This window comes from Oncorhynchus keta, chromosome 35 (genome assembly GCF_023373465.1).
Source record: "Oncorhynchus keta strain PuntledgeMale-10-30-2019 chromosome 35, Oket_V2, whole genome shotgun sequence".
Lineage (NCBI taxonomy): Eukaryota > Metazoa > Chordata > Actinopteri > Salmoniformes > Salmonidae > Oncorhynchus > Oncorhynchus keta.
The window spans coordinates 24,165,064-24,177,214 of record NC_068455.1 but is presented as its reverse complement, the minus strand read 5'-3'; the positions used below and the strand labels follow the sequence as shown (position 1 = coordinate 24,177,214).

At 46.4% G+C, this 12,151-nt stretch overlaps 1 protein-coding gene across 5 annotated transcripts in view; it reads right to left on the bottom strand.

The window, feature by feature from the left end:
• LOC118369066 (homeobox protein Meis2) overlaps positions 1-12,151 on the bottom strand; it is a 126,761-nt gene that overhangs the window by 103,030 nt on the left and 11,580 nt on the right. For all 5 annotated transcript variants that reach the window (XM_052496713.1, XM_052496711.1, XM_052496714.1 and 2 more), the window contains exon 7: positions 7,087-7,201. In XM_052496713.1, coding sequence (XP_052352673.1) covers positions 7,087-7,201 — 115 coding nt within the window. The remainder of the gene's footprint in view (positions 1-7,086; positions 7,202-12,151) is intronic.

Sequence of the window (12,151 nt, the reverse complement as noted above, 5' to 3'; positions counted from 1 at the left end):
AGAGAGGCCTTTTGATAATAAAACAGGGGAATGGTATGGAGAGGCATTTTGATAGTAAAACAGGGGGAATGGTATAGAGAGGCCTTTTGGTAGTAAAACAGGGGGGGGAATGGTAGAGAGAGGCCTTTTGGTAATAAAACAGGGGGAATGGTAGAGAGAGGCCTTTTGGTAATAAAACAGGGGAATGGTATAGAGAGGCCTTTTGGTAATAAAACAGGGGGAATGGTATGGAGAGGCCTTTTGGTAATAAAACAGGGGGAATGGTATAGAGGCCTTTTGGTAATAAAACGGGGAATGGTATAGAGAGGCCTTTTGGTAATAAAACAGGGGGAATGGTATGGAGAGGCCTTTTGGTAATAAAACAGGGGGAATGGTATAGAGAGGCCTTTTGGTAATAAAACAGGGGGAATGGTATGGAGAGGCCTTTTGGTAATAAAACAGGGGGAATGGTATAGAGAGGCCTTTTGGTAATAAAACAGGGGGAATGGTATGGAGAGGCCTTTTGGTAATAAAACAGGGGGAATGGTATGGAGAGGCCTTTTGGTAATAAAACAGGGGGAATGGTATAGAGAGGCCTTTTGGTAATAAAACAGGGGGAATGGTATGGAGAGGCCTTTTGGTAATAAAACAGGGGGAATGGTATGGAGAGGCCTTTTGGTAATAAAACAGGGGGAATGGTATGGAGAGGCCTTTTGGTAATAAAACAGGGGGAATGGTATGGAGAGGCCTTTTGGTAATAAAACAGGGGGAATGGTATGGAGAGGCCTTTTGGTAATAAAACAGGGGGAATGGTATAGAGAGGCCTTTTGGTAATAAAACAGGGGGAATGGTATGGAGAGGCCTTTTGGTAGTAAAACGGGGGGAATGGTAGAGAGAGGCCTTTTGGTAATAAAACCAAAAAGGGAATGGTATGGAGAGGCATTTTGATAGTAAAACGGGGGGAATGGTAGAGAGAGGCCTTTTGATAATAAAACAGGGGGAATGGTAGAGAGAGGCCTTTTGGTAATAAAACCAAAAAGGGAATGGTATGGAGAGGCCTTTTGATAGTAAAATTTGGGGAATGGTATAGAGAGGCCTTTTGATACTAAAACGGGGGGAATGGTATGGAGAGGCCTTTTGATAGTAAAACGGGGGAATGGTATAGAGGCCTTTTGGTAGTAAAACAGGGGGAATGGTAGAGAGAGGCCTTTTGGTAATAAAACAGGGGGAATGGTAGAGAGAGGCCTTTTGGTAATAAAACAGGGGGAATGGTATAGAGAGGCCTTTTGGTAATAAAACAGGGGAATGGTAGAGAGAGGCCTTTTGATAGTAAAACGGGGGAATGGTATGGAGAGGCCTTTTGATAGTAAAACGGGGGAATGGTATAGAGAGGCCTTTTGGTAATAAAACAGGGGGAATGGTATAGAGAGGCCTTTTGGTAGTAAAACAGGGGGAATGGTATAGAGAGGCCTTTTGATAGTAAAACGGGGGAATGGTATAGAGAGGCCTTTTGGTAGTAAAACAGGGGGAATGGTAGAGAGAGGCCTTTTGGTAATAAAACAGGGGGAATGGTATGGAGAGGCCTTTTGGTAATAAAACAGGGGGAATGGTAGAGAGAGGCCTTTTGGTAGTAAAACAGGGGGAATGGTATGGAGAGGCCTTTTGATAGTAAAACGGGGGAATGGTATAGAGGCCTTTTGATAGTAAAACGGGGGAATGGTATAGAGAGGCCTTTTGGTAGTAAAACAGGGGAATGGTAGAGAGAGGCCTTTTGGTAATAAAACAGGGGGAATGGTATGGAGAGGCCTTTTGTTAATAAAACAGGGGAATGGTAGAGAGAGGCCTTTTGGTAGTAAAACAGGGGAATGGTATGGAGAGGCCTTTTGGTAGTAAAACAGGGGGAATGGTATGGAGAGGCCTTTTGGTAGAAAAACAGGGGGAATGGTATAGAGGCCTTTTGGTAGTAAAACAGGGGGAATGGTATGGAGAGGCCTTTTGGTAGTAAAACAGGGGGAATGGTATGGAGAGGCCTTTTGATAGTAAAACGGGGGGAATGGTATAGAGAGGCCTTTTGGTAGTAAAACAGGGGAATGGTATAGAGAGGCCTTTTGGTAGTAAAACAGGGGGAATGGTATAGAGAGGCCTTTTGGTAATAAAACAGGGGGAATGGTATAGAGAGGCCTTTTGGTAATAAAACCAAAAAGGGAATGGTATGGAGAGGCCTTTTGGTAGTAAAACGGGGGGAATGGTAGAGAGAGGCCTTTTGGTAGTAAAACAGGGGAATGGTAGAGAGAGGCCTTTTGGTAGTAAAACAGGGGAATGGTATAGAGAGGCCTTTTGGTAGTAAAACAGGGGGAATGGTATAGAGAGGCCTTTTGGTAATAAAACCAAAAAGGGAATGGTATGGAGAGGCCTTTTGGTAGTAAAACGGGGGGAATGGTAGAGAGAGGCCTTTTGGTAGTAAAACAGGGGGAATGGTAGAGAGAGGCCTTTTGGTAATAAAACAGGGGGAATGGTATGGAGAGGCCTTTTGGTAGTAAAACAGGGGGAATGGTATGGAGAGGCCTTTTGGTAATAAAACAGGGGGAATGGTATAGAGAGGCCTTTTGGTAATAAAACAGGGGGAATGGTATGGAGAGGCCTTTTGGTAATAAAACAGGGGGAATGGTAGAGAGAGGCCTTTTGGTAATAAAACAGGGGGAATGGTATGGAGAGGCCTTTTGGTAATAAAACAGGGGGAATGGTAGAGAGAGGCCTTTTGCTCACCACTCAAGATGTCAACATGGTTTGGTTTTCATGCATATCTAATAATTATAGGAGCGTACTGAAAAAAGGGAGGGAGGGAGGGAGGGAGAGCAAGAGCTTCCCTACCTTGAAGTTGTATCAGTAGTGAGGATGTACTGTAGTTGAGTGAGTCTGTGAGTGTATCTGACTGTACAATGTTTGGCATGGACATGAAGTGGATTATGCTTCATCCGATTCCAGCTCAAACACACTTTGGGTGTTTTAAACTGATATTGGCCACCTTCTTTAAAATAAACTCATATTTTTAAACAGCCACCGACATCAGGTCTGACTTATTACTACTTCATTTACGTTTCTGGTGTCTCAATAAGTTCGGAATAAATCAAAAGAGCTGCTAATCAAAAGGGCTTCAAACCGAGCCAACACTGATACTCTGATAGTGGAGAGCACTGAGCTGCAATCTGTAAGGAAGCCTATTGAAACTTCTCCCATGCACCACTGCTGTTTATCAAGCTACAACACATGGAGTTCCGACTCACAGACAGTAAGTAAGAGTGCAGAATTTCCCCCGAAGGTGATAATTAATATTTTCATTTTTGGAAGGGATTTCAGAGTGGGAAAAAAGTGTGTGAGCGAATGAGGTGGAGGATGAGGAGGAAGGGGGGTGGGGTGTTAGCAGGCCTGTGTACTGTACCCAAACCCTCTCTCCAATGTGTCAAAACCTTAACTGGCAATCTCTACTGACAGCTATGAGCATGCTTCACCTTGCTTTACTGCTTCACAATAAATTATTCCTTAAGAGGGGATACACATATTTTCTCACTGGTTAAAATGTTTTCTGGCAGGGGTTCAGAATAATGCTCAGTGCTGAGATACAAGCAAGAGATGATGTTGTTAAGAATGTACATTTTCTCTAGGCCTGTATCTACACTCACACTATCTCAGAAGGGAGGGAAAGGTATGAGAGGTGTATGCTGTAATGTAATTTACCTAACAGGAACTATAAACCGTCAAAGTGATGACTGATTAACATGAGGAGGAAAACAATAGGAGAATTCACACTCGCCAACGCATCCACTCAGCCATTGTCAGAGAGAGACCCCCGTGTAGGTTTTATAAATCAGGAACATTTCAACACTCACTAGAAAATACAAGAACCAAAAAGGTGGCCTTAAGACTTCTCATTTAAAAGAAATGAAGCGATTTTTTAAGCCCCACACATCTTTCAACCTGCAGTGGGCCATATCAGGCCCACACATATTTCAACCTGCAGTGGGCTAAATCAGGCCCACACATCTTTCAACCTGCAGTGGGCTAAATCAGGCCCACACATCTTTCAACCTGCAGTGGGCTAAATCAGGCCCACACATCTTTCAACCTGCAGTGGGCTAAATCAGGCCCACACATATTTCAACCTGCAGTGGGCTAAATCAGGCCCACACATATTTCAACCTTCAGTGGGCTAAATCAGGCCCACACATATTTCAACCTGCAGTGGGCTAAATCAGGCCCACACATATTTCAACCTGCAGTGGGCTAAATCAGGCCCACACAGAGTAATTATTGGTAGTCTTAAACAAATCTACTGTGAAACAAAAGTATACACCTCACACACATGGTTATGGGCTTACAACAAAGCAGACACCTGTACCATGTCAGAGTTGAAATGTAATACATTTTGGGATTGGATCCCAATATTACACTTTATATACATCACAGAAGACTGAAACTGTTTGACATAGAAACACTGGATTTCCGTCATAAAAAAATGTTTAAAACTTTATTAATTACGAAATTATGACAAATCTTAATAACATTCCACCGATAAGGCCAAAGAGGGTGCTTTTGGTCATTGACTGCAGGAAAGGCTACAAGTATTCACAGAAAAGGATGATTTACTTATGGATTTTTGTTCTGTCCTTTACAGCTCTTGTCTTTCCTTCCGCCTCCCTGACTCTCTCTTTCTCTCCCTCTATCCCTTTTCCCTCATTCTTTCTTTCTACAGTACCTCAACCTCCACCCATTTTAACAGAGGCTAACCTGTTAAATACCTGATTAATTAGGTGAGGCACACGTTTTGCTCTTTCTCTGTGGGCTTAAGTGTTCAAACTATGGAGTGTATTTTTGTAACGTGGAAATGTGGTTGAGATGAGAAGGCTATCCATGCATGGAGAGGAGTAGAGTGGAGGGGAGAGGACAGGGGGCTCTGTCAGAGTGGAAGGACCAGAGTTGTGAGTCAGGGAGAGCTTCAAGCGTAAACGTAATTGCAAGAATGTGAAAAATGAGGCAGACGGCTCCCGAGCGGAGCTAAAGGTCAGAGCGCGCCTCACACGAAACAACTGGCTAGAGGACGGCCTCATTAGACCATTAAATCAGCTGCCTCCTCTCTCTCGCTCCTTTCTCTCTTCTTCTTTCTCATTCGTACTCTTTTTTTCTCTCTGTCTTGATTTTCTCTCCTCCTTGTCCCTACTCTGTTTTTTCTACTCCTTTCTCTCTACACCTCCTCGTTTTGGCATCTCTTTTTCTCTCTCCTCTTTCTTTTGTTCTATCCCCCTCCTCCTTATTTTCCTTTTTTTCACTCGGATGTTTGAGCTGGAGGTAAGTACAGCATTTATCCCCTTTTGGTCTGGGGCAGGGAGGCCCAGGTCTGGTCTGGGGCAGGGAGGCCCAGGTCTGGTCTGGGTCCTACTTGGCCCAGTGCTCAGCGTCGTACGGTAACTGTCTTGGCCCATATTGATCAGCCGTTACTGGATCCGGTGATGAGAGGAGTCGATAAGTGCTCTGTGGATTACAGGTCACTTGTACATATGCGTGTAAGATAATCAATAGGCAGTGCATTTCTTTCTACTTCCTCCCTCTCTCTATTATTTCTCTCCCTTGTGCAGCCTTCTTTTCTGCATCGCTTAGTCTCTATAACTCATGTACTGGCTTTGAAGGGATGACCAACAATGAGAAGGTATAGTATATTCAATAAACCTGAATTTAACAAATCAATATTTTGACAGATATATAGTGGCTATACTGGTTTCTAAAAAGGGGTTCAATATGTGATCTGAATCTCAGAGCTGTTCACCTTGCCAGACACAGGCCACAGTGACTGGCCAGTTCCTCTCTAATTCGCGGTGCACCTCGAGAACTGGAGATACTGACTGTCAAGGCCAAGCCCCTTCCGTTCAGCCAGTCAGCTGCCTTTGATGCAACTAGTCCTGACACGGGCCCACCACAAAGGTCTACTCTAGGAGTGTCTCTGTGGTCAGTAATGGTTCAGCAACACAGCTACTCCGACAGACCCACAGACTCAGACAGACTCTATGATTAAACCAGCACAACCACAGAACACACACACACACGCCATCAATACATTTGATTGCCTATCTGCAAAAGGATAGCCGTGATTGGACATGACAAGCATCTGGCCTGTTGTGGAGACAGACAGTGTGAGGAAGAAGAGCGTGTGTGTGTGTGAGGAAATTCCATGCAAACCACCGACAGAAACAGACACACACACACACACACACACACACACACACACACACACACACACACACACACACACACACACACACACACACACACACACACACACACACACACACACACACACACACACACACACACACACACACACACACACACACTGCCGCCAGTAAAAGGAGCTCTGACTGCAACAGAGAACATTGAAAACAAGGGCAGGACAAGAAAGGAAAGGCTAGTGGCTATCACCACTGTTGTCTTAGCAAAGACACATTAAGATAACAGTGTTGAATCCCTTATTCATGAATTGAAACAAGTTTGTTAGTTCTGTTTTGGTGTGATGCCTTGTGTTGAAGTCTTCGTTTGAATACTAGAAAGTCAGAACACTGTAACTATCCAAAATGCAGACTCACAGACATGACTTGCATTATAACTATAATATTGTGTACAGGTTGTTCTTTTTAATGCATTGTGGCAGGCTGGCTGGCAAGCAGTCCATCCAGACTAGAGCCAGATAAAAACAGAAGTTCTTCTGAGTGGTAATTAGTCTTGTCATGCTAGCAATGTTAATGTTTTAAATTCTAGTGAGAACTGGAACAAACATCCTATTAATCACCTGCTTTTCTTAGAGCCCTGTTCAACTCCACCCCTAAATAGCTACAGTTTACAGCAGTTAATAATGTGCTGTGTGTGTGTGTGTGTGTGTGTGTGTGTGTGTGTGTGTGTGTGTGTGTGTGTGTGTGTGTGTGTGTGTGTGTGTGTGTGTGTGTGTGTGTGTGTGTGTGTGTGTGTGTGTGTGTGTGTGTGTGTGTGTGTGTGTGTGTGTGTGTGTGTGTGTGTGTGTGTGCATGCGTGCATACCTGTGTGCATGTGTGTATGCTGGCTCACCTTGCTCGCTGCTGTTGTCACCGCTCTGTGAAGCGTGGCCCCCGCTGGAGGGCCCTGGTGTGCCGGCCGAGTGTGTGGAGGTGGCGTCATCGTGGTCTCTCCAGGAAGCTGGGTTCTGTTTGGAGTTTTACAAAAGAGAGGGAGAGAAGGATCCATCCGTCCGCATTCCCCATCCAAACCGCAAACCAGGAGAGGAGAGCAGGAAGGAGGAGGAGAGGGGGGAGAGGGGAAGAGGGGGAGAGGGGGAGAAGGGGAGAAGGGGGAGAAGGGGAAAGAAAGCGGGAGACCACATGAGTATGTTGGAAACGTCAGAGTGACATCTGTAAGAGTCTACAGTGCAGTGAGGATCTCTGTGACTGCTTGCATTCCTTAGGAAAGCAAAGACATCTACTCATCCCCCCTAGCACACAATCAACAACGCTGCCACAATCAAAAGCAGAAAGACAAAAGCCACATGCACTAAACCAGCTGGCACTAATGTCTAAACTCTGCAATCACACAGTTTCATTAATACATAAGAGCACACAACACAGAGAAGACAGTTAATGTGGTGTCTGATTTTGAACGGTGCAGGCAGGGCGCTCGCTGAGGAATTGTCTAAACACATATGGCCGGGCCCGTGGACTTAGTTTATACCGTAACCAATTGAGACTTCCGTGTCAAGTGAGAAATATCGAGGAAAGAAGTCTAAATACACCACAAGAGCTATTCATCATTAGCACTGTCAGAAATGAAAATAAGATATGACAGTGATTCTCCCTCTAATCTGTCAAACAATGCACACACACACACACACACACACACACACACACACACACACACACACACATACAGATACACAGAGAAACACACACACCCACAGATACACATACATTCAGAGAAAGCTCAGAGCACTCCTACAGAGACAACTGGCTCCAATAGTGGCATGGTTTGCACAATAAAAACTTGTGCAATGTCTGTGTGAATGTAAATCATAAGTACAGTTTCTCCTCCCTTTCCCTACTCCTTTTTTCCCTCCCTCGCTCTCCTCCCTCTCTCTCCTCCCTCTCTCTCCTCCCTCCCTCGCTCTCCTCCCTCTCTCTCCTCCCTCCCCTCTCTCTCCTCCCTCTCTCTCCTCCCTCCCTCGCTCTCCTCCCTCTCTCTCCTCCCTCCCTTGCTCTCCTCCCTCTCTCTCCTCCCTCCCTCGCTCTCCTCCCTCTCTCTCCTCCCTCCCTCTCTCTCCTCCCTCCCTCGCTCTCCTCCCTCTCTCTCCTCCCTCCCTCGCTCTCCTCCCCCTCTCTCCTCCCCCTCTCTCCTCCCTCCCTCCCTCTCCTCCATCTCTCTTTTTCCATTCTCTCCTTCCTCTCTCTCCTCCCATTTTCTCTTTCTCTTTCTCCTCCTTCTCTCTCTCCTGGTCATTCCCAGGTCCCTGCTGGTCCTGACCGGGGAACTGGCGTCCCACAGCACAGTACAGGAAATGCTTTATCAGTGCCACACGAAGGCAGGCTACAAGTGGAATTTCCTCTGCCATTCACACCACAGAGGGACAGACTGACCACGTCACCCCTATACACACAGTACAGATAGACACATGAGTCACATACACACACATACATTTACATTCACACAGACATCGCACACATACACCGTAACACACACATACAAACAAAGTCTAGTCTATCCCAACTTAACTTGTCACCTTTTAAAACAATGACAAAATGTTGGCCGACGTTGGCCCAACGTTGTCTGGGGCCTTGGAGAAGCAGCCCCTTGAAAGAAGCCCAAGCCAAACAAACACAGGCCTGCACCAAGGCTTCCCACAAACCTTAGTCCACTTCTCACAGCTCAATTTTTTGTTGTTGTCTCAAATACACATACATATATTAAAAGCAGGAGGGAAAGTACAGGCCACAGAATTACTTCAAAAGAGACTGTTTTTACCAATCACTTTAAGCTCAGTAGCGATCCTGCTGAACATTTGCCTGCTAGTGAGGCTGCCCCAGTTTGAGTGAGCTGTTCTGGGGGAGGACAGACAGGAGATTGCCTAGAGAGGAGTTCATGAGGAGAGGCTATGAGACAGCAGCACAGAGCGGTTAGCTGACTGGCTGGCTGGTCCTTATGTGCTGCCGCTGCTGCTCTGGCTCTGGTTGTGCCTATGAGCAGCTCAACGGCCCTCCTTTCATCTGGTAAGTTTTTGTGGAGGAAGGCTGTGTTCTCAAACAGCTCGGAGCGGAGTGGCAAACAGCAGGCAGACACAGGCCCTTCAGCGCCAGCACTCCACTACAACCCCTCTCAGCGTCAGCTGTTCTCCGGATGGCAATCATATAAAGAGCTGGGAGAATTACCCAGAAGAGGAGAGGAGTTGGGGGAACAAGGCAGGCCGAACAATAGCCCCCACGTGGGTTGTAGCCCTTCTGAATGAGGGAGTGGAAAAGAGGTGGGCTTCGATGCGGTCAAGAGCCTTCCTTTACAATTATCTGTATATTTTTTACATAGAGGGTAACAACACTAACGTGAGCCATCTTATTACACTTCTATTGAGCCAATGTCATTAAAAACGGAAGGGCAGGCAAAGGGAGGGAGACAGGCTGAGACAGAGGGAGACAGGCTGAGACAGAGGGAGAGAGACTGAGACAGAGGGAGAGAGACTGAGACAGAGGGAGAGAGACTGAGACAGAGGGAGAGAGACTGAGACAGAGGGAGAGAGGCTGAGACAGAGGGAGAGAGGCTGAGACAGAGGGAGAGAGACTGAGACAGAGGGAGAGAGACTGAGACAGAGGGAGAGAGACTGAGACAGAGGGAGAGAGACTGAGACAGAGGGAGAGAGACTGAGACAGAGGGAGAGAGACTGAGACAGAGGGAGACAGGCTGAGACAGAGGGAGAGAGGCTGAGACAGAGGGAGAGAGACTGAGACAGAGGGAGAGAGGCTGAGACAGAGGGAGACAGGCTGAGACAGAGGGAGAGAGACTGAGACAGAGGGAGAGAGACTGAGACAGAGGGAGAGAGACTGAGACAGAGGGAGAGAGACTGAGACAGAGGGAGACAGGCTGAGACAGAGGGAGAGAGGCTGAGACAGAGGGAGAGAGACTGAGACAGAGGGAGACAGGCTGAGACAGAGGGAGACAGGCTGAGACAGAGGGAGAGAGACTGAGACAGAGGGAGAGAGACTGAGACAGAGGGAGAGAGACTAAGAGAGAGACAGCCATTCTGAGAGAGAGAAAAGAATAGCGACTGAGACAGTAAAATAGTATCTCCGTTCTCGGAGGCCATGAAGTCCAAACCCCAGCCACCAGAAATGCAGCCGATTCATTTATAAAGAGGCTGAAAATGTGTCTCGGCGGGACGCAGCCTCAAGAGCCCAGGCAGCGCATGATGTATTTAGCCAGAGCCAGGCTCCACAGACTCCAAATGGGCTCTTGTTGCTCTAAGGGAAGAAAATGACTGGGTTCCACTTCCTGATCACTGAAACACCCATTGCCGGCCAGACTGACCTAGAAGGGTACTCTACAGTACGCTAACTAACTCACTGACTCTCTCTATCTCTCGCTCTCTCCACAACACTACAGCCTCTGATCTGATGGCCAGCTAGGCCAGGGAACCACATGGATTTAATGCAATTGCTGAATCGATATGACTTAATTTAGCTATCATAGCACAGTAATGTGTCATTTTTAATGGCTCTAGTACTAAATTCAATTCAGAGACAGCTTAGCTAATGGGAGTGATATTTGGCAGTGATTTGCTAGCCAGAAGTACAGTAAATGGAAGCTTGGCCAGGGATCTATGCCTTGGACTAAACTAGGCCCTGTTGGTCACTGTAACATAAGCAAAGACCAAACAACAGTAAGGAAAATGATGTAGGTCCAAACAAATGCTCATGCTTTAATTTAGTCAAACAGGTGCTTCACTATGCGTAGATGTCGCTCACCTCTCATCAATAACAGCTCTCGCACAACATGGCAATAAATATCCCAACACCGCATTAACTTTCCACACTCAACAGGGCGACAAAAGCAATAGCCTTCCTTTCCCTGCTGTGAATTATTCAGTGAACCTCTCCAAGCTATGAAAGGTGAGCGCAAACCAAGGCCTGCATTACCAATACACAGGCAGACACACACTCACACACACAGATAGCATGCCTCCCATGAGTCTATTAAAGTTCAAACAAGACGTAAAAAAAAACTACTTCACCCAAAAGGGTCTTTCTTCGTCAATCTAAAAACCAAGATCACAACAACAACAAATCATAATGCCTGTAGCACCACGTCATGTGACTACTCCCTGTAGCTTGGCATCATTAGGAGTCAAACATGGTTCACTCCATGCTCTTCTCTAATTGTGTTAAAGAGCACTGTTACCAGGAGAGACCAGAGCAGCAACGAGCAAACGCAACACAACACACAGCACAGACAGGCACACAGTCAGACAGACAGACAGGCAGGCAGACAGACAGGCAGACAGACAGGCAGGGAGACAGGCAGACAGACAGACAGACAGACAGACAGACAGACAGACAGACAGACAGACAGACAGACAGACAGACAGACAGACAGACAGACAGACAGACAGACAGACAGACAGACAGACAGACAGACAGACAGACAGACAGGCACGGAGACAGGCAGGCAGACAGGCTGGCAGACAGGCAGGCATACAGATAATAGATAGACTAGATGGAAAATAAGATACAAGGCAAGCTTGGTCTCCCGTGGCTGCCTTCTCTATTTGCTGAGGTTAGCGACTCACAGCTGATAATGCATGTTGTAATTAATATAAATGCAGGATACAATATGTGGGGAGAGCCTTGTAGTGCATCAGGTCAACAGGAGAACAACTCACTCCTCTCCTCCTGTTGTCCTCCTTTTCTCATGTACACACACACTTGCCCTACCCATCACAGCAATTTCACTGGTTTTTTCTTCTTCAGTACATTTCTTGGACTTTAAAATACAATTGATTTAGCACCGTCATTGAATTTAATTCAAATTCCCAAGAACCCAGGGCCTGAAAAAGAGGAAGGGGCACTGACAAATAGGTATAATGCAGAGTGAGGCGGGGGACTACACTGATGTAGTGTATACT